At 42.9% G+C, this 23,626-nt stretch overlaps 1 protein-coding gene across 2 annotated transcripts; it reads left to right on the top strand.

Moving 5' to 3' along the window:
• The first annotated feature begins 253 nt into the window (after nucleotides 1-253).
• Nucleotides 254-12,499, top strand: LOC118400316 (GATA-binding factor 2-like). 2 transcript variants are annotated; one of them, XM_052473564.1, is made up of 6 exons: nucleotides 254-555; nucleotides 975-1,490; nucleotides 2,042-2,632; nucleotides 6,342-6,487; nucleotides 9,683-9,808; nucleotides 10,415-12,499. In XM_052473564.1, exons 2-6 carry the CDS (start codon nucleotides 1,259-1,261, stop codon nucleotides 10,700-10,702), a joined length of 1,383 nt encoding a protein of 460 aa, XP_052329524.1. In that variant the 5' UTR covers nucleotides 254-555; nucleotides 975-1,258; the 3' UTR covers nucleotides 10,703-12,499. The 2 variants fall into 2 exon arrangements, with proteins under 2 accessions (XP_052329524.1, XP_035652914.1); XM_035797021.2 differs by lacking the exon at nucleotides 254-555 and having other exon boundaries at nucleotides 575-1,490.
• Nucleotides 12,500-23,626: the final 11,127 nt, after the last annotated feature.

The raw sequence follows: 23,626 nt of genomic DNA, 5'->3' as shown, positions 1-23,626 counted from the left end.
TTTTATTCAAATATATAGTGATCATTACACTTGGCATCAACAAATAAATGTCTCCCTTGATTGAGAAAGCATTGATGTGTGGGCGGTAGACCGAGGCTGCATCTTTAATAAGGTGATTAATACGCCCTGGGATCAGTGGGATGAGACCAGTAAGGCCTACACTCAGGGACCATGACTGTTTTCTCGCTGGTGCTTGGGCTGGAGAAGGTGAATGGCATGGAGATTCCGCGAAAGGAGTTGCCAGAATCAGGAAAGGCAGAATCCAATTGGATGTCGCGGTGTCAACGCTAAATCTAAGACCCTGCCCTTGCACATATGATATTGAATTCACTGGCACCAGTGCTGACAGTTAGTTCAGCTGTATGTTGCTAAAGCTCTATCCGTCTCCAACGGAGTTTACCCAGACGATAACCCTAAACCAAAACCAAGGAAAACAGACCAAATATATTTTGCCAAAGATATTCCGCATAAATTGAGTCAATACAGGAAAGGAAAATACATTTGCTAACTGAAGGAAAATGATCTCAAAGGGGCTTGAAACCTGAGAAAGTCAAGGTATTTACATGAAATCTGTATTATTTATTTTCCAAATTGTGTATGAAAATATATGACTTCTTACTATGTAAGAATGTTAACTGTTTGTTCTGAGTTGGCGACTGACGATTATTAGTTTACTAGCTAGCCTATGACGTATAGGCATGGGTTCAAAACTATAGCCTACTTATCTGCGCGCGTAACGGTGAGGATGGGTCGGTGATTTCAGGTTCCTCGGAATGGGAGTGGTTGGGGACGAGTGACTCGATGTCTTTATGTCTTATGTTGCATATTCACATGCATCACTTACAAAACGCACCTAAAAAGGAGCAGCCTTCCCGAGTTCTTCTCTTAGGACTAGACGACCACACAGAGATAACCACGCAACACCTTGTAAATGCCTCTGAAATATTAACATCCTATTGTTGGTCGTATTACAGTTATAAGTCCAGTTTTAAACACGACTCCGATGCCTGTTGAAGAAGGAGAGTGACAAGAGGAGCTCATCGGACTACGAGTGAGGACCGACGTATTGGAGACTAGCGCAACTTCTTAACACGTTTATGTTTTGTTTTCCACATTAGGACATTTTTAGAGGGAGACGCGTTTTTTTCTGAAAGATAAGGCGAAGAGAGGACGGTTCAGGAACACACTGTCCTCTCCCTTGAGAGGCTCCTCTTCTCTTTTCAACCTGTTTGCCCCACACGGAAAGACTCACGCAGACATGGATGTAGGGGCTGATCCGTCTCGGTGGATGCACCACCATGCCGTACTAAACGGCCAACACCCGGACTCGCACCACCCCGGCCTTTCGCACAACTACATGGAGCCCACCGCACAGCTTCTGCCTCCGGACGAGGTGGATGTTTTCTTTAACCATCTTGACTCGCAGGGAAACCCGTACTACCACAACTCCGCTCATGCGCGGGCCAGAGTGTCCTACAGCCAAGCCCACGGTAAGACCTAAAATTCACCTTGCTAAGTGACTTACATTTCAGGATAAAGCGGGAATTATTGTGGGCCTATATTCATTTAATATTTTCTTCAAAATTGTCAGAGCGGATTGGAGACTATTTTTCTAAAATCAATAAAACAATCTTAAAGGCTTCTTCTGCAAAATAGGTCCTGCATGTTCAAATGCATTTACTAGACCAGATATTTGTATTTGTCATTGACTATAAAAAAAAATAAAAAAATAAAAACGATGACCCAAAACCAGAACAAACATTTCTGGGGTTATCATTTCACTGTTTTTGTCTGAATACCTGCGAACTGTGTATTTTGTGCCCCTCACGAATCGAATAATACCTTGCACAATGATGGATTATTGTCTGATTATTGTCACCCTGCATCAACAGGTGTAGGACTGGTGTACCAACTTTCTCTAATCCTATGACATCACATCATCAAGAGGGCAATGAGAGTTGTAATGGCCATATAATTAGTATGTTTGTGTAGGCCTATGTATTCGATCTAAAAAAAACAGATCGTTCTTCTCTTCTTACAGCTCGCCTAGCTGGGGGTCAGGTCTGCCGGCCACATCTCATCCATAGCCCGGGAATTTCATGGCTAGAGCCGGGCAAAGCAGCCCTCTCAGCGGCCCACCATCACAACGCATGGGCGGTCAGTCACTTCAGCAAGACAGGGCTGCATTCCTCAGGCTCCGGGGCTTCTGGCGGTCTATATCCCTGTAGCAGCAACGCCAGCACGGCCTCCGCATCCTCGTTAACGCCCGCATCCCATTCGAGTCCACATCTTTACAGTTTCCCCCCTACCCCGCCAAAAGACGTCTCCCCAGACCCCGGGGCCACCTCTCCCTTGTCCTCTACCCCGAGAATGGACGAGAAGGAGTCTATCAAGTACCAAATGTCCCTTTCTGACGGAATGAAGATGGAGGGTTCCAGTCCTCTCCGAAGCAGCCTGGCATCAATAAGCGCACAGAACCCCTCCACGCACCACCCCATACCGACCTACCCCACGTACTCTCTCCCGGCAGCGCATGACTACGGGGGCAGTCTGTTCCACCCTGGCAGCCTACTCGGAGGATCGTCCTCCAGCTTCACCCCGAAATGTAAAAGCAAAACTCGGTCGTGCTCAGGTGAGTCTCCACTCATCTTGAAAATGTGGCATTTCAAATGTTTGTACTACAGAATAAAATGATGATGACATAGCCTAATGATGATGGCAATATTTTATGTATTATTATTTTTATCATCATCATTATTAATATAATTATTATTTTGACAGAACACACCGAAATTACTTTATTGGACTAGACTTATGCGCTAGGTATATTTAGGCTGTTTTAGCATTATCACAGGTTTGTTGTATCTAAACCCATTATTGAGTTAAAAACAAACAGCATATCTTAAAACAAGAATAATATGAAATATTATGGAACACCGTTTAAACTAAAAACAGAAACTAAGGCACATTTTAGACCAAAGCTACTTATGTAGGTATAAATATATATAGCCTATAAAAATATATATATAATAGTTAGCCTTGAATTAATATATTATTTTATATAATACTCAATATATTAACGCCTATGTTTATTTTACATGCATGAGAACATTTCCCCTAATATACTACTGTTCTATAAGACTGGTCCTTTGTGACAAATATCCTGAATAAAACGTCTTTTTCAAAACCTCCCGTTTAATGCAATTTGATTTACTCAGTTAGCCAACTTTCCATTAACGTCCTTAGAAAAGGGTGACAATATCATTACAATAAGCCTCGACGTGTGGTTTGCAGAAGATAATTGGGATGAGGTTACATCTTATCTGGGTGCATGTTGTTAGCAACTCCTTTCATAGCTATTTTCAAAAACACCGGTTTCTTTCATCGGCAAAAGTAAACACAATCCGCTTCAAAGAACCAGTAGGAAGCTGTAGGCCTCTACACACACACACATAAAGCAGTGTCACATATCCACATAATAGTAATCCTGTATGTGAATTGCTTTGCATAGCCTATTGATGAAGAAGGATATCTCAATCTTTTCATCCCCATGAGGACAAAAGCAGATATTATGGTTAACTATAAGACAGACTAATTACATATAAAAAGGGCATTCATAACTGTTTATTTGTTATGGGGGGACAGATACAACAATAAGAGGTGGTGTGAGGTGATGATATACAGTGTCTTCTTTGTCGATTTTGTCTGGCCTTATTTATGCAGCCACATTTTTAAACAGTAGGCCTACTCCCTATAGGTCTACCGTTTCCTCTTTATTAGGCCAATTGATCCTATCAAATCTGCATATTTTTTTAATAATACAAATCAGTAATATCAACAGATGTAATATAATTATAATTATAGTCTCTGTCTAATAATGATAAGAAACCTTGCTTATTGTAAGCTGTGAAGACACAACGTTCCCAGTGTCCCAGTGACACAACTTTGCCAGTGTCCCAGGTCTGAGAAATGTAGGGCCTCGCCCCAGAGGAATAATTTGCTTAGGCCTATTTGGTTGCAAGGGACAGGTAAAGCATACTGCCACGCCTTCGAGCACCGCCCCTCACACACCCAATACCTGCCGTTCGGCTGAGCGTGGGCGCGCTTTGGCTGACACGTTTATTATCCTCTTTTGCAAACCGCGACTCAATTACGCTCGAGCTGCCTTGCCCTTAAGAATGACAAACTAGATACAGCCACAGAGATGTGAAAAGAAGATCTGCTAGAGCATATAGCCAAAACGAGACATTTCTTTTTTACATAATATCGCATTGTCAAGACTTACATTTGGCAACTATAGGCTGAGCTGATTTCCTTGAAGCAGCCCCCCCCCTATCTTATAAACCGTCTCCCTTATACTGAGCACCAGTATTCATTTGTTAGAGAAAGAAAGCACCAACAAACAAAAAAACAATTCACCATATTTCTAGGAGCCTATCTCTGTGGGGATGTCCATTACTGGTGGCTTGCAGGACCATAGAACACTATAGTGTCACACTATTATGGTGAAGTCCCTGATCATGCATACCTTAGAGGTACTTCCTGTTTGACTAAACCTAATTCAGGCCCCCTTCCTCTCTCTCCTCTCAGTCTCCCCAGTTTTTTCTCTCCCTCCTTCTCTGGCTGTCCATACTCAGCATTATCTGGAGCCACCAACAGAGGCAAAGGCCCACAAGCACACTAGTATTACCTCTACTAATCTAGACTGAGAATCTGATCCACATTATAAGCAGCACAAACATGTAAAAATGGTTCCCTTAAACATTTTTATCTTGAGCAAATGTAAGGTCGGCTTAGTGCAAACTTTGTGAAACATTGTGAACTCTGTGAAAATTCTGTTAAACTTCTGCTGCTCGTTTACTGTGAACACTGAGGCTGTACCCGCTTTAAGTTACAGTTTTAACAGTGGCCAAGTAGACTACTGTGGCTATTTGATCATAATGTAGGCCTACTAGAGTGGCCTACCATCAAAAACAATGGAGAAAAATGCATCCCATAACATTTTAACATGGAAATATCATTCAGCATATACAGTAGCAGCCAATGTGTGGTGGTCAATATAGGCCAACATTCCATGAGACTATTGAAAAATACATGCAGGGTTTGACATTAACCTGTTTATCCACTTGTCCTTCAGACAAGGTGATTGAGAATGTTGTCTTGTTTGATGGAAGAAACCACTTTACAAAATAATAACAATAACATTCATTATTATTCCCATACCATTATTCCAGAAATGATGCTACCCTCTGCCTATTGTCTACTTAGCTTCTTCAAGACAACTGAAAATACAACACTGTTCCTTTAAGCCATAAAAAAAATCTCTTTACACATTTTGTGCTCTTGTAGGAAGCAACCACTCCCCCATTGTTATCTATAAATGAGCTATAACTGGGCTAATAACTCATTAACTATCAAATAATATAAACAAATGTGCACAGGTGGCTACATGCAGCTCTTGCATCTACGTGTGACTACTCATATGGTAAACACAGTTCAGTTCAATGTGATTGGCAATATGGCATGAAATATGGCAATGGATATTTGCATATAGGCCCATTGCAGCTCTGATTGGTTATGATACACAGGTCTGTGTAGAGGATGGTCCTGAGTCGTGCTAGTCAATGTAGTTGTATCCTACTCCAATGCGCTCTGCCTACAAGAAAATGTCTTGCATAGTTTGTTTTGTTTCAGTATGTTATATTGGAAGTGGCTAATATTGCGTTGATTCGAGCACAATTCCCACCTTAGAGTGAAACGTTGATAGAGTGAACTAAAGGGGAAAACTCTAGAAAATTGAGTGAAGTTTAATCTTGTGCTTCTCTGCACGTGTTGATATTTCTTCTGCGCGGCAGTTCAAGGGGAGCTGTGCTTCCACGCACAGTTTAGTGGGAACATTGATTGCAATCACAGCAAAATGAGCAGAAACGTAAGAGATAGTCTATAATTCATTGTGGGTGTATGCGTCCCAGCTGACCCAAAACTGACAGGGAGGAACTTAACCAGATCAAACAGAACAAAGCCTTTTGTTATTCCAAGAGTCTGCAGAGGGTTAAACACACACTTTCTTGCTCTCACACAAACTTCACACCAAAAACACTCAGCTTTCTCATACTAGAGATTAGAATTTAGTAACTCAAATTAATTCGCAAAACTTTTCCCATGCTTTGGTGAACCTAGTATAAAAATATGCAGTCCAGACTTACTTACATGACATTTTACTAAATTGTAAATTTCACTGCTACAGGTTACAGAGTTTTTGCGTATGATAAATGTGTCAGAGTTGACAGATTGATTTTATAAATATCCCTGTGCTCTCCCTCCACCTGCATGCTGCTCAGAGGGGCGTGAGTGTGTCAACTGTGGAGCCACCTCTACCCCACTGTGGCGAAGGGATGGTACGGGCCACTACCTGTGTAACGCCTGCGGCCTGTACCACAAGATGAACGGTCAGAACCGACCCCTCATCAAGCCCAAACGTAGACTGGTGAGTACCACGGAACCCCCCAACACATGCACACAAACACGCACACACACCCACACACACACAAACACGCACTCACACACTCACACACACACACACACACGCACACACGCACACACACAGATCATGGAGTGCAGAGGTAAATAAGAGCACAAGGTGGGGGGGAGAGGGCAAGAAGGGCACAATTCCAGGAAAGTTATATTTTCCCAATCAGTTTCCGGGAATTGTGTTTCCCACTCACCCCTGTGCTCCTGTACACAGGCTGTTAGCTGAGTGCAGCTAACTTAGTTGTTTCTGCTATCATTATTGCTGCTACTTCTGATACTGTTACTGATATCAGGGCCAGTGCAGGCCTCTCTCTAGTCAGACAGCAGTTCAATGGACTATGTAAATGTTGTAATTACTGAAAAACAGTCGTTTTAGACTTAATGTGCTGGTAACTCCATTGATTGCATTTTAAAAAAAATTGTTGGGTTAAAATGAAAAGCTATTTTTTACATGTTACATTATCTATAGCCCTGAGCTAACCAGACTTTAAAACACCTGGTCTCAACAATAACATATGCGCAATGAAGAATGCACATATATGAAACTCTGCGATGGAGGGAATTGATATGATGACCCAATGAGATGTAGAAACCAGAAGATATAAATAAGAACAGAACATCAGTTGTGATTTAGATAATATTATATTGCGTGATGGCCAGTCGGATTTGCATCAAATACAAAAAACAAAGAAATACCTTTCTCCATGGCCTGTTGAAAGATAAATGAGCAACCAAAAAATGATATGCATAAATGACAAAATAACTATATTCAAGATATGATCTGAATATTTCCTGTATTTATAACATTTTAAATAGCCCACAGCTACTGTTCACGGGCCTAAACCTATTTGCATGTAGACTAATAAATCAATAGCACAATAATAAGAATAATATAAATAATGTAAATAGCATATAATAATAACCATAAACGTATTTCACTGAGATATAATTTCACTAGGCCCATAACCTCTCGATAATTGATTTATTCTGGCAACTCGTGGTTGATTTTTGCAAGAGCATTTTTTCCACGCCCCTCTTGAATACATTGGGATTTTGCAGAAATAGAGAAATTACTATAAAACAAACTGAGCCATTATAAGTGGGAGATCCATCTATAGAAATGAAATACATATGGCTTATAATTTCTGGTAATTCATATCTGAAATGCGGATGTATATGCCTAATTAGGGTATGCCTATTCAAATGATTTACGAATTGGTTCCCAAACGTCTCAGGATGCATAATAGGATTATTAATATATTAATCAAAGGGTAAGGATACTAGTATTGAAACGCATTTATGGTTGAGACACACATAGGTTATTTAACATACAGTATTTCATGTCGACTGCGTTTTTTAAAGGACCGTCCTAAAGATCATATAATCCTGTGAACATCTTAATAAGAGAATGGTCGTTTTCACAAGGTCTCTGCCGACGGCACTGAGCCAGACAATGCTGGCTATACAAAAGGCATCACCGCCGAGACTATTTAGAGACCCATTTTTAGATCACTTTTGAAACATTTGAACACTATCGTGACTTGAGCTGCTTAACATTGTAAGCATCAACGCTATAGGCCTAGGCTATGAATATTTGTGCCTTGAGAAATAATAGAAGTCCAAAGGATATTCCTGGACCACAATCAATATAGCCTAAACGTGCACGAAACGCATAATAACGTTTAATAATTGTCACTTTGGTCCTAATGACTGAAAAATCAATTCACATTTTTTTCCATACGAGTCAGTGCCTGGTGAGTTTGTAGATACTTTTCTGCTCGCGTGTTTTCAGTGCTCGCGCAGGGGCCTTCCAGTTGTTTCCTATATCCGGATATCTGCGGGTACGGATAAGGAAGCGGGGGCAGCGCATGTTTCCGTCCGTGGCGCGCTAACTACACATACTTTTCTATAGCAGTGGTCAAGCCGGTCAGTCCTCATCTCATAGCATATGGTAAAGCGGACTGGCACAACATGTCAGGCCCGGTTATGTGCACAGAAAAAGCGAGCTATCGAGATGCAAGCAGGGCGCACGGGGAGATAAAATACATGGATTTATGCCCTGCTGCCTGTCGGACCTAGGTTAGGGCTCGAGCCTAGACTTATTTACTTGGAGAGATGTTTATGTAGGGCCAGGTTTACACAAATTGGGGCGTTTCTATTTGACTTAATAGAGGTAATTTGCACTAAGCCATGTTTTAAAATGATCCGTAGCTGTATAGGGCCATGCACTATTCTGACTGAGGGTTCAGATTACCATATTTAGCTATAGGGGTATACTTGTAAATGTCTCATATTATTAAGTGTGAAGAAACCATCTGTAATAGCAGGGGATCGCACAGACAGCCCGGACACTGGAGGGCCTATAGCCCCCCTCGCTACCTAATCTCCATTCAATAGCGATGCTTTGCATCTGACAGGAAGACCTTTGATAGTGAGTGTTCATCACTACTGTGTCTGTGAAATGAAAACGATTTCTCATGCTGGGAAAAAAACTGTAGCCTATATAGACAACCCATTACTTTCTTATATGATCTATTCAGCATTACTTTTATAGTAACACATTGTTTATTGAAGGTTAATACCATCTAGCCAACAGTCGGAGCGCACAGCGCTTCACACTGTTTGAGTGAATGAGAGATGTGTGCTGGCGGCCAAAGATAAATAACACATTTCGATCATGGATGATTACAAACAATAGTCCTGTCATTATCTTTTTTGGAAAATGATCCATATCTGTTAAGATACTCGTTTTGTGCGAGTACTCTGGCACACTCCTTGGTAATAGAGACCAATTAATTCACACGTTAACAACTATTTTGTGTTTTGATAAATATTCTGTCTGGGAATGTAAAGACCTGACACATTTGTATTGCATACTTCATTCAGTATTTCATAGCATTTACAATGAACTATCAAACTGTCACGCAATATGAATAAATTACTGAAATTATATGCAAATCTATAACTATAATGAACAACTTTGATCTAAAACAGCATGAAATATTATATGTCCTCTCCGCTCCTGGCAGTCAATATGCAAATACTATCTACACACCTTCCAGCTCTAAAGTAATCCCCAACCTATTCTTTCATGTGTTATGTGTCCGTTCAGTTGTGGTCTAATAAATGCTTTCTTAATGTTTCCATCCAGTCTGCGGCCAGACGAGCCGGCACCTGTTGTGCTAACTGCCAGACAACCACCACCACACTGTGGAGGCGCAACGGCAATGGAGACCCCGTGTGCAACGCCTGCGGCCTGTACTACAAGCTGCACAACGTAAGTCTTTCACTGCTAACTGCCTGGCCTGACCGACCACCAGCCCTGCCCACACTCAGCCAGCCAGGTCAAGTATATGGACAGGTTGCATTGATTAGAACAGCATAAGAAAGAGGGATCGGGAGGGAAGGAGGGAGGGAGACAGGGATCCAGAGCTTGGCCCCTCAGACACACTGGGCCCCGTTGGTGTTTTCTTTCTTTGTGCTTTATTGTTTCCATGGTAGGCGTCATCCCCTTGAGACTCACAATGGTGGGACTGTTATTCCGTCAGACCAACTGCGTCTGTTCAAATGAGGCACAACTGTTCAATGTTCAGCCTTGGTGTATTGCCATGTATTACATTGAATATGGCCTAGTTTTAGGGAATAAGCTGCATACTGTTTCTGCATGTTATTTTTTTTGTTTAAAATAATGTTTGAAAAATTGGCAAATGACTGTGTCTAGAGTTCTCATAATAAATAATATGGTTTTCAGATAATATACAGTACGTTATTTCTGCACATACTCCATTAAGCTCAAACATATTGAGTTGATTAAAAACCCTTACCACCATCTCAACCCGGTCACTCATATATATCTCTCCCTCCAACCCCCGTCTCCCTTCAGGTAAACCGGCCTTTGACCATGAAGAAGGAAGGCATCCAGACACGCAACCGCAAGATGTCCAACAAGTCCAAGAAGGGCAGGCGGGGCGGTGATGGTTATGAGGAGCTGTCCAAGTGTATGCACGACAAGTCTTCTCCTTTCAGTGCTGCCTCCCTGGCCGGACACATGACCCACATGGGCCACCTGCCACCTTTCAGTCACTCCGGACACATGTTGCCCACCCCCACACCCATACACCCCTCCTTCGGCCACCCCCACCACTCCAACATGGTCACAGCCATGGGCTGAGCTGGGGAGGACAGGGAGGCACAGAGGAAGTGAAAGTTGTTCAGTTTTCAAATCGGGGTTGAGGGTCAGATAGGCCTAAGACATGCATTTGGTGTGTCTGTGTTGATTGTCTTGTTGTATTCATGCATTCCACATTGCGCCACAATATTGTTTTGAATGTTCGTTTTAGGACTATGCCCAACTGAGCATAATACTGCATCCTCATTGGGAGTTGATGAAGATTTGGTTTATAGTGCATTACTGTGGCTTGAAAACACGATGACATTTCTAAAGAAGGCAAATAATTAGTAGGAAAACCATTTGTCAACATTTTGATGTCGCGAGATTGACTTTAGAGTATAACGCTAGCTAGCTAGCTAAGATTGAGGATTTTTAGCTAGATAACGTTAGCATTGCTAGCTATTTTTTACAAACTTTGCTAGCAAATTACAACATTGCCATCTGTCTAAAGTACATTTGATAACATAATGATGAGGCCAAAGTTGTTTTCTACTAAATATGTGAATACTTTAGCAATGTCATAATCATATTCCCAAGCCCCTATAGTGTAATTTAGACAAAATAAATCATTAGCCCCGTTCTACATTTGAGCATCAATATGGCTGTGGCGTCTGTAGATTGTTGATAACAATGGCAGTGTGTGACGGAGTGACTGAGGTGCAATCTATGAATAGAGAGGCTGTAAAGGGTACAGTGGGTATATGGGGAACCAGGCAGCATCCACAGCATCCACTGATGGGTGGAAGGGAGGGGGTCATTTTCCTTTCTACTAGGTACCCGCTTAGACCAGATACTGTATAGACTACACCTACACCCATCCCCGTGCATTTACCATCTCTTCCCACCTCTCCCCCGTCCTGTTGCAGTGGTACTGTATGTGCCGAGCAGGTCTCTAGTAACTGTGAATAATGTAAATGTGTGATATACTGGGGTGGTGAAGACAGAGCAATGCCCTTCACACTGTTTAATAAATATATGCTGGATTTCTGCTCAATGACTTCTACTATTTTTAATGGACATTAGAAAGAAAAAATAAACCAGCAAAGAAAAAAAGTTTATAAAGCTTCATTTGAAACAGTTTATTATTGTTGTTGTTGTTGTTATCATACTTATTGTTATTATTATTGTCATTCAGATAATTTATTTTATTTTTTCCTTTTTCTTTCACCTGAACTATTATGGATAATGTAATCACCATTTCTATCATTATGAATATATTTTTCAGCTGAAGTGCTTTCTCTGAGCTGTTAAACATTTTTCTCTTCATGAAAATAAAGAAATCAAGTTTAATTCGGCCAATTGCTCCCTCTTTAAATGATCCCCACAGGGCTGTGTGTTAAAATCCTTCAAGGAGACAGAGAGAGATACACAGAGCATAGAAATTGATTGAATAAAACAGATACCTTTGCCATTTCAGCTGCCATATTAGATACGTCGTACAGAAACTGACGCTATTGTTGGAATAATAAGGTAATTTACACTTTAACACGAAGCAACAATCTGTTCTATCCATCCTATTTCTATGTTTGGGACAGCCTTATTGACCCGTCTTGTTCTATGTTACCTAGGCTTCTCCTGTTTTGTCAGCTTTGCCATGGTGATGGGCAGAACCTGTACCTCTCTGTTTCTCTGTGGTGTGTGTCTCTGTGTCACAGCACAGCTTTGATTTGCTTCCACTCAACCTAACAGATATAAAAACACAGACCTGCTCACTATTACCTGTTCAGAACAATTATAACCTGACAATCTGGATGCCATTGCATACTGATGATAATAAAGAAACCTTGTAAAAATGAATGAGACTTCTTTTCACCGTGAGATAATCAGGACTCAACACATGCACACACACACACACACACACACACACACACACACACACACACACACACACACACACACACACACACACACACACACACACACACACACACACACACACACACACACACACACACACACACACACACACACACACACACACACACACACACACACACACACACACACACACACACACACACACCTTATACTGTAGCATACACTGTGAATGTGGAATGGGAGAGTAATTATAAGACTAGCAACATGTCACTGCAGTATGGGATCTATACTGAACAAAAATATAAACGCAACATGCAACAATTTCAAAGATTTACAGTTTATATAAGAAATCAGTCAATTGAAATAAATGAATTAGGTCCTTATCTATGGATTTCACATGACTGAGAATACAGATACAGTGCCTTGCGAAAGTATTCGGCCCCCTTGAACTTTGCGACCTTTTGCCACATTTCAGGCTTCAAACATAAAGATATACAACTGTATTTTTTGTGAAGAATCAACAACAAGTGGGACACAATCATGAAGTGGAACGACATTTATTGGATATTTCAAACGTTTTTAACAAATCAAAAACTGAAAAATTGGGTGTGCAAAATTATTCAGCCCCTTTACTTTCCGTGCAGCAAACTCTCTCCAGAAGTTCAGTGAGGATCTCTGAATGATCCAATGTTGACCTAAATGACTAATGATGATAAATACAATCCACCTGTGTGTAATCAAGTCTCTGTATAAATGCACCTGCACTGTGATAGTCTCAGAGGTCCGTTAAAAGCGCAGAGAGCATCATGAAGAACAAGGAACACACCAGGCAGGTCCGAGATACTGTTGTGAAGAAGTTTAAAGCCGGATTTGGATACAAAAATATTTCCCAAGCTTTAAACATCCCAAGGAGCACTGAGCACTGTGAAATGGAAGGAGTATCAGACCACTGCAAATCTACCAAGACCTGGCCGTCCCTCTAAACTTTCAGCTCATACAAGGAGAAGACTGATCAGAGATGCAGCCAAGAGGCCCATAATCACTCTGGATGAACTGCAGAGAACTACAGCTGAGGTGGGAGACTCTATCCGTAGGACAACAATCAGTCGTATATTGCACAAATCTGGCCTTTATGGAAGAGTGGCAAGAAGAAAGCCATTTCTTAAAGATATCCATAAAAAAGTGTTGTTTAAAGTTTGCCACAAGCCACCTGGGAGACACACCAAACATGTGGAAGGAGGTGCTCTGGTCAGATGAAACCAAAATTGAACTTTTTGGCATCAATGCAAAATGTTATGTTTGGCGTAAAAGCAACACAGCTCATCACCCTGAACACACCATCCCCACTGTCAAACATGGTGGTGGCAGCATCATGGTTTGGGCCTGCTTTTATTCAGCAGGGACAGGGAAGATGGTTACAATTGATGGGAAGATGGATGGAGCCAAATACAGGACCATTCTGGAAGAAAACCTGATGGAGTCTGCAAAAGACCTGAGACTGGGACGGAGATTTGTCTTCCAACAAGACAATGATCCAAAACATAAAGCAAAATCTACAATGGAATGGTTCAAAAATAAACATATCCAGGTGTTAGAATGGCCAAGTCAAAGTCCAGACCTGAATCCAATCGAGAATCTGTGGAAAGAACTGAAAACTGCTGTTCACAAATGCTCTCCATCCAACCTCACTGAGCTCGAGCTGTTTTGCAAGGAGGAATGGGAAAAAATGTCAGTCTCTCGATGTGCAAAACTGATAGAGACATACCCCAAGCGACTTACAGCTGTAATCGCAGCAAAAGGTGGCGCTACAAAGTATTAACTTAAGGGGGCTGAATAATTTTGCACGCCCAATTTTTCAGTTTTTGATTTGTTAAAAAAGTTTGAAATATCCAATAAATGTCGTTCCACTTCATGATTGTGTCCCACTTGTTGTTGATTCTTCAGAAAAAAATACAGTTTTATATCTTTATATTTGAAGCCTGAAATGTGGAAAAAGGTCGCAAAGTTCAAGGGGGCCGAATACTTTCGCAAGGCACTGTATGCATCTGTTGGTCACAGATACCTACAAAAAAAGGTAGGGGCATGGATCAGAAAACCTGTCAGTATCTGGTGTGACCACCATTTGCCTCATGCAGCATGACACATCTCCTTCACAATGAGTTGATCAGGCTGTTGATTGTGGCCTGTGGAATGTTGTCCCACTCCTCTTCAATGGCTGTGTGAAGTTGCTGGATAATGTTGGGAACTGAAACATGCTGTCGTACACGTCTATCCAGAGCATCCCAAACATGCTCAATGGGTGACATGTCTGACATTTTTTCAGCTTTCTGGATTTGTGTACAGATCCTTGCAACACGGGGCCATGCATTATCATGCTGAAACATGAGGTGATGGCTGCAGGTGAATGGCATGACAATGGGCCTCAAGATCTCATTACGGTATCTCTGTGCATTTAAATTGCCATTGATAAAATGCAATTGTTCTTTGTCTGTAGCTTATGTCTGCTCATACCATGACCCCACCATGGGTCACTATGTTCACAATGTTGACATCAGCAAACCGCTTGCCCACACAATGCCTTACACATGGTCTGTGGTTGTGAGGCTGGTTGGACGTTCTGCCAAATTCTCTAAAATGACGTTGTAGGCAGCTTATGGTAGAGAAATTAACATTAAATTATCTAGCAACAGCTCTGGTGGACATTCCTTCAGTCGGCATGTCAATTGCACGCTCCCTCAAAACTTGAGACATCTGTGACAAGGTTGTGTGACAAAACTGCACATTGTAGAGTGGCTTTTTATTGTCCCCAGCTCAAGGTGCACCTGTGTAATGATCATGCTGTTTAATCAGCTTCTTGATATGCCACACCTGTCAGGTGGATGGATTATCTTGGCAAAGGAGAAATGCTTACTAACACGGATGTAAACCAATTTGTGCACACATTTGAGAGAAATAAGCTTTTTGTGCATGTGGAACATTTCTGGGATCTTGTATTTCAGCTCATGAAACATGGGACCGACACTTTACATGTTGCAATTACATTTTTGTTCAGTGTACATACTCATTCTCTCTCACAGCTCTTTACACCTTGCATTAACATGTACATTAATGCCATAAGATTGGATGTGAAAAATCGGGAAGAAGACCTTCCACTGATCTTCTTCTACCTGGATAGATGTATGCAACGTGTCATAACACATGCATAACACATCCAAAGAGCGTTCTCATGTACCTGCTTGAGATTTCTCTCCAAAGAGAGACATGTTTCTTAGAGAACACTAAGTCCTGATCCTCAGTGGATCATAGTCTCAGCCTACAGTAGTGTTACCTTAACCCCTCCCGGCATCAAATTATATCCATTCTCTAATTGACTTGCTGTGCTCCAAACACTCAATGTTGACAGAATCGGAGAGGTTTGAACCACATGTTACATCTGCACTGTTACTCAACCGGCAGCATCTGTTCAGTGAAAAGACTCACTAAACTCACTGTGTAATACGGGTCTTCTCTGCTCAGATGCCATCTTGGCCCTGTTCCTGGGAGTCATGTTGGTTCAGCCTTGCAGTCGACACACAGAAAAATAATGAAAATGTGTCTGTGAGGATGAGGATCCTTATCAAAGCCACATGGGCCACAGATGGATGGGCTACAGGACCAGGGTCTCAGACAGCACACCGCAGGGGTCAACCTGAGTGCGAGCCCCTGAATCACCCTCCCTCCCTCCCTTCCCAACCTCCTTGACCTCTCACCTTGGAAGCACTTACACTGTCACTCTGCCAGACCCTCCCACTCTCCACACACAGACATATTTACTGATCCTTTTAAAATGTCACGACTCCCCGCAAAAATATGATGCGGCAAAACAGACAAGCAATCGTAAAGAAGGAGAGATGAAAAGCATAGAGATAAAGGAAGAGTCGACTGGCAGGGTGATTCCCTGGGAGGGCCGGAGAGGGGAGGTTGGAGGGAAGTTGAGAGACGAGAGGAGCGGGTGGGCCTCCTAAATACGTGGCCTTCGAGGTTTACAAGACCTCCTCCCCTCCGCTCCCCTACATAACTCCTCCTCCATATGTTTTTCCACCAAATTCAATTAATGGAATCAAAAGCCAGGCCAGGCTGGACTTCAGAGGGACCAGTTAAAGGAGAGATGGAGATAAAGAAGATGAAAGAGGATTAGCTTGGTTCAGTTCAGCCCATGGTCCCTTTTGGTGGGTTGGGGTTGGGGTGGGTGGGGGTGTCCATTTAGAGATGCCAACATTTGGCAAAACAAAAGAAGTAAAGGAGAAGCATCATCAAAGAGCATCCACAGAACTACAGACAAACCACAGGCAATAACTCATAGTAAATGAGTGTTTCTAAGCTGTACGTTTTCCAAACCTTTCTAGCTCATAGATTAGTATTCAGTGGGTATCCAGACTTATGTACCAAGCTGGATGTAGAAAGGAGGAACAACAGCATAGCAGAGGAGCGTGTAGATGAATGCATGACCTCCACTGTTAAACTAATGTTAAGTCATTAAATACACTAGAGCGGCATCAGCTGGGTGGCACAGCTACAGCACATGGTTAGAGGTCAAGATTTAAGGGGCAGGGTGGTAGGCTATCTGAGGTCAGGATTAGGAAAGTGTAGTGTGTGACTTGTTAACTCCTATCATAACTTTGTGTCCTGGTGTCCCAATGATCCGATCTGGGACATGAACTATAAGCCCTAAGTCGGATATAGGTCTCTACTAGAATCTCACATACAAAAACACCCAGAGAGATTGTTACTATTTTAGATGAGCCAATCTGCAATAGAATCTCAGCACCCCAGAGGAGTTGGAAAAGAAAGTATCATGCACACACACCACACCAACACACACACAGGCACACACCAACACGCACACACAGACTGTGGAGTTATGATCATAGGGAGTCAGACACAATACAAATTCTGGGAGGTCATTTTCATGTAAAGCTGCTTGTTTTTCATGAGCCATGCAGGTAGCTTTGTCTTCTCTCCATGTAGCATTACAGTCCCCAATCTGGAACAAAACAGGAAGAGAAAGACATAACAGGAAACACTTATGGGGATTTATTATGACCAAAGGGAGAATATCTGGCACACACACACACATACACACTTGTGCGTACGCACGCACGCACGCACGCACACAGACACACACACACACACACGGACACACACATACACGTGCACGCACACACACACACGTGCGCTGACGCACACCTAGCTATGCACACACTTACGCACCTATTTCACCACATTTGTACCACTGGTTAAATAGTAGAAAGGCTGTGGTGGCAGAAGAACTTGCTGACACACAGTTCATTCTCTGTGAAAAGTGGGACGCACTACAAACCCCAACCACCACCCATGACAGCTCCCATTCAAGACCCTTTCTCCTCCTGTCTGAAGCAGACAAATTCTCCCCTCTTGTCTTCAAACAATCAATCCTTTTTTTCAGCTCGTGGCTCAAGAGAGAGAGAGAGAGAGAGAGAGAGAGAGAGAGAGAGAGAGAGAGAGAGAGAGAGATGGATGAGGAGAGCTGCTGTTCACACACGGTGTGGCAGATCCATGCACTAGGCTAATGCTAGCGCTGCATCGTCCTGTGTGTGTGAGGGCCCCTGGGATTGGGCCCCACTATCCTATGACACGCCTGACAAAAGGACGACGGCTTGACTCCAAGGAAACATGAGAGTGGGGGAATCTAGGGCGGAAGGGAGGGAGTGATGCACAGAGGGACGAAAGAAGAGGTGCAGGTGTATCACTGATGCTACATTGGCCCACAAACACCTAAGAAAGTGGGTTAACACCTTCCCACATCTCTCTACTGAGACATGCGAGCTGCTCATCACTGGTCTGAACACTCAGGCAGCACATAGAACTGATATACTGTTTACCATGTGGTAAACACACAGCCTGGGGGGGGGGGGTCACACATTAATGGCCACCATTGGAAGGTCATGGGCAAATCTAGGGTTCAGCCAGCCTTCTGCCCTGGTGTTAGATCCAGTGGTTCCACCAGCGGCCATGTCCCCCATCCTCTCACCCCAGACAGGAGGATTGAATCTGGGCCAGAGCCACTAGGCCTGCTGGGGCTTGTCTATATCCTCAATGGCTCTGGGCAGACTGCAGGCGCCCACAGATAAGGCTGTCTCTTTTTTCACAGACGATGCCGCCCTGTGTTGTGTCTGCAGTTCCACCTCCCCCACATGCCCTTACCCCTCTGCCTACCCCCTGCCCTCCCTCTCACCTCCATCTCCCCCAGTGTCTGCTGCTCCTCAGGGGCATCCGCCCACAGCACACTGGGACCTTCCAGGGATGCTCCTAGTGACACAACGACAAGACACACAGATGCACAGACAGACACACAGACAGACGCATACAGAAGCACACACAGATACACACACACTTGAGCTGGTTTCTGATGCCCCACGTGCCAATCTGACCAAACTCCCCACACACTCTCCTCATCTCGCTCATTGTGCGTGTGTGAGGGGAGATTGGTGTGATATCACCGATCTGACACGGATCTATGTGGCTATCTGAAGGCCTCTGTCTGCCGGCCTGTTGTTGTTGCATCTTGTCAGGGGATTTAGCCCGGTCCACTGAAATAAAACATGTTATCACTGCATCTGTCTATGGAGACTTCTCACTCCTTCTCCTTCTTTCCCTCACTCTCTCTCGCTCTTTCTCGCTATCACTTCATCACTATAATACACCCAGCAGGCTACAAACCACTCACCGTTACCACCTCAGAAATGTTTACCTAAGGCCTCTGTTTATTTGTATTCTATTCTGCTGGTGTTCTGTCATTCAGCATTGTTTTGTCAGGGTAATCACATAGAAAGATGTGAAACATATTTACACCGAGTGCTTTTCTATGGGAGACCAGAGGGATCTGTTCTAGTACCACAGCTAGTACCACAGAAAGTGTGAGCGAGAGAGAGAGAGAGAGAGAGAGAGAGAGAGAGAGAGAGAGAGAGAGAGAGAGAGAGAGAGAGAGAGAGAGAGAGAGAGAGAGAGAGAGACAGAGAGAGAGAGAGAGAGAGAGAGATAGAGAGAGAGAGAGAGAGAGAGAGAGAGAGAGAGAGAGAGAGAGAGAGAGAGAGAGAGAGAGAGAGAGAGAGATTTAGAATGTACTGTTTAGAAAAAATAATGCAGTAAACCACAAATATCAGCATACTAGGCTCATTCTAATGAGAATGTGTCATCTAATGCGCAATAGCAGTAAATCCTGCTTTTTGTTAATTTTGGTACAGAGCATCCCCTCAGCTGATCATCAGCTGTTGTCAAACACATGGGTCTCGGAAGATGATTCTCTTTCTCAATAGTGTGCAGCGAATTCTAGTTGATGAAAAGCCTAAATTAGTATGACATCCTGACATTTAAAGCATACTCAGTTTTCACAAACTATAAAATGTTATTTTTTTTGCATACCCAAAATGCCTACTACTTAGAACGCAAGTACAGGTATTCGGACACAGCCAATGTTTGCTTTGTGTGGAAATAGGTGTGTATGTTGTGTATGTTCCATGTTGAAGGATCTCTTTATGTCCGATACTCAAATGGGTGAATATCATCTACATTTTACGTTTCTCACATTGCTTGATAAATGGTCTTCAACATTTGTCACTCAGTCTTGCCTTCTCTTCCCCACAACCTCACATCCACACACTTCTCTCTCTCTCTCTCCGCATGCTGGAAGAGTTTGGTGCATGCTGGGAATTGTATGAGCGAAGGAGTGCGTGTGTTGTGTAGAGTTAGATATTCAGAACTTTCTTTCGGTTTTCTGTTTCTTGGTGGCATTTTTTGGTTTTCTTCTGTGCATGATTAAGTTTATTATTTTTGTTGTGGTAGAATTAAGTATTTTGTTTATCGTATCGAAATTACCCTGATTTTGGCGGGGATGGCAGCCCGAATGGGTATGCCGTCCCTGTCACTTCGGCACGACTTTAGGTGTGTTACTGAAGCTACTGTCACGGTGCAGGAGTTTCTGGTCGCTGTAGGAGAGAAAGTAGGATACGAGAATGTTGCTTATGCATCCCGGATGAATAAAGCGGTGGTGGTATTTCTTAAAGAAGAGTGTCTTGTTGATCGTATGGTTGAGCATGGTGTACTTCTTAAAGAAGAGTGTCTTGTTGATCGTATGGTTGAGCATGGTGTACTTCTTAAAGAAGAGTGTCTTGTTGATCGTATGGTTGAGCATGGTGTACTTCTTAAAGAAGAGTGTCTTGTTGATCGTATGGTTGAGCATGGTGTACTTCTTAAAGAAGAGCGCCTTGTAGATCGTATGGTTGGGCATGGCGTACTTCTTAAAGAAGAGTGTCTTGTAGATTGTATGGTTGATCATGGTGTACTTCTTAAAGAAGAGTGTCTGGTTGATCGGATGGTTGAGCATGGTGTACTTCTAAAGAAGAGTGTCTGGTTGATCGTATGGTTGAGCATGGCGTACTTCTTAAAGAAGAGTGTCTGGTTGATCGTATGGTTGAGCATGGCGTACTTCTTAAAGAAGAGTGTCTGGTTGATCGTATGGTTGAGCATGGCGTACTTCTTAAAGAAGAGTGTCTGGTTGATCATATGGTTGAGCATGGCGTACTTCTTAAAGAAGAGTGTCTGGTTGATCGTATGGTTGAGCATGGCGTACTTCTTAAAGAAGAGTGTCTGGTTGATCTTATGGTTGAGCATGGCGTACTTCTTAAAGAAGAGTCTCTTGTTGATCGTATGGTTGAGAATGGTGTACTTCTTAAAGAAGAGTCTCTTGTTGATCGTATGGTTGAGAATGGTGTACTTCTTAAAGAAGAGTGTCTGGTTGATCGTATGGTTGAGAATGGTGTACTTCTTAAAGAAGAGTGTCTGGTAGATCGTATGGTTGAGCATGGTGTACTTCTTAAAGAAGAGTGTCTGGTTGATCTTATGGTTGAGCATGGTGTACTTCTTAAAGAAGAGTCTCTTGTTGATCGTATGGTTGAGAATGGTGTACTTCTTAAAGAAGAGTGTCTGGTTGATCGGATGGTTGAGCATGGTGTACTTCTTAAAGGAATGTTTATTGAAGTTACGCCGCTTTTTTCTCCGTCAACAAGGGTAACGATTTCAAATGTCCCGCCATTTATTCCAAATGAGCTATTGGAGCGCGAGTTATTGCACTTTGGGAAGTTCACCAGTTCAATTAAGGTTGTCCCGTTGGGTTCCAAACACCCGGCGATGAAACAGGTTATGTCATTTCGACGACAGGTGTTTATGTTTTTGGACTCACCGGAGCAGACTTTAGAGTTATCGTTTAAAGTCGAGTATGACAATAGACTGTATATGGCTTATACTAGTACGGGTAGTCAACAGTGTTTTGAGTGTGGGGATGTTGGTCATAAGCGACATGCTTGCCCGAATTGGGAGAAGGCCGTGGGAGGGGCGCAGGTGGTCATCGTAATGCCTGGGCCAACTGATGTAGGGAGAGGTGGACCGACAGCGGTAGAGCAGCCACAAGCACCTGTTGCTGAGGAACAAGTTATCAGTGTTGAGGGCACGGAGTTGCAACTCCGGAGTTGCAACTATTAGAGGGAAATGTTATGCAGCAGAAAAGTATTGTTGTAGAAGGTAAGGATGTATCTGAAGAGCCAGTTCCTCAGTTTGGTGAGCAGGTGCCCAGTACGAGTGCTGGGGTAAAGGAGGGGGTTCATGTGGCGCTAGGCTCCCAGGTAGTGGAGGAGGTGCCCAGTACGAGTGCTGTGGTAAAGGAGGGGGTTCATGTGGAGCTAGGCTCTGTGGATGTCGTGGGAATGCTGGAGGGAATGTTGGCAGCGAGAATAGGGGTTGAGTTTGCCTATTATAAACTTGTCAACAATAGTGATCTGTTTTTGAGTATATGGGGTATTCAGAGGCTGTTGTGTTTACTTACTGTGGAGGAGGAACTGGAGTTGTGTTTTTAATTGATGTGTAACTGTGGTTTTGTATGAGTATTTATTGTGTGGTGGGCCCCCAGACCCAATAAATATTATTTAAAACTCAAACTCTCTCTCTCTCTCTAATTTAAGCTGAATGCCATTCTGACGACTGCTCCTCTTATCATTCTCCTCTATCTTGCTGCTCTTTCATTTCCTCTCCTCCTTATTGCTTTTCTTTTTAACATTTCGGAGCTGTGCAACTTTAACCCTTTGACCACCTGGCTGGGCGCTACCATCGCTTCTGACATCACACACACGCTGACCCCTCGTGACCTCCCATGGATCAACAGGGCGTTGTTCCCAGTGTCATCGCTGTTATCATTATTTGCCATCTCTGTCGTTACTTACAATATCGCTACAGGCAATACCACTAATAACAAGTATCTAACACTCACAGCCTCTGCTGCATGTCCCCCCCCAAAAAAAATGAAATGCTAATTAGCTGCTAACGTGGCTATCATTCAAAACTACAAATGGCTGTCTCAAGCTTCACTTTACTCACCAGGGCCATGACGATCTGGACGAGATCAAATGTAAGAATCTCTGGATTAACAATCAAATGTGAACTAAATTTAGTAATGAATAAATTGGAAACATTTGTTTGAATTGACAGTTCTGAGAACTGTCTTGGGCAAGTTTTTAATGGAAGATGCCTGTTATCTAGCTAGCTAGCTCATGGTTAGTTAGTTAGCCACATTAGCCTGGCTAAATTGCTAGTAGTTTGTTGGTTTATCATTTGTGTCAACTATGAATTCAAGCCACAGATTAAATTCCTCAATTTTGTACTTCACCTTTATAGATGCAGACCTGAAGACATTCAAGCGGCACTTTGAGAACAAGCATCCCAAGTCTCCAATGGTCCCAGTACTGGTTGATGTGCAGGCCTAAGTGACCACACAAGCTCAAACGGAGTTCTGTTTTTCCCATGATTTACTCCTCCCGTGTATGATAGTTTTTGCCTGCCTCACTAACAACACCTTTTCCCTGCCTGTACTGTTGCCCTTTTGGGTAACCTGTGTATGACCTTCTGCCTGCCCCTGGGCCCAGCTACCTGCCTCCTCCTGTGGTCCTTTGCAATAAACACCTGCTGCGCCCTCCGCTTGAAACCAGCACTCTGTCTCCCCTCGTGTACATTACATATGCCTTTTATGCCCCGTGGTCCCTC

The sequence above is a fragment of the Oncorhynchus keta genome, chromosome 21, assembly GCF_023373465.1.
Source record: "Oncorhynchus keta strain PuntledgeMale-10-30-2019 chromosome 21, Oket_V2, whole genome shotgun sequence".
NCBI classification, from domain to species: Eukaryota; Metazoa; Chordata; class Actinopteri; order Salmoniformes; family Salmonidae; genus Oncorhynchus; species Oncorhynchus keta.
Note: the sequence above shows the minus strand (reverse complement) of the source record. Positions and strands in the feature narration are given on the sequence as shown.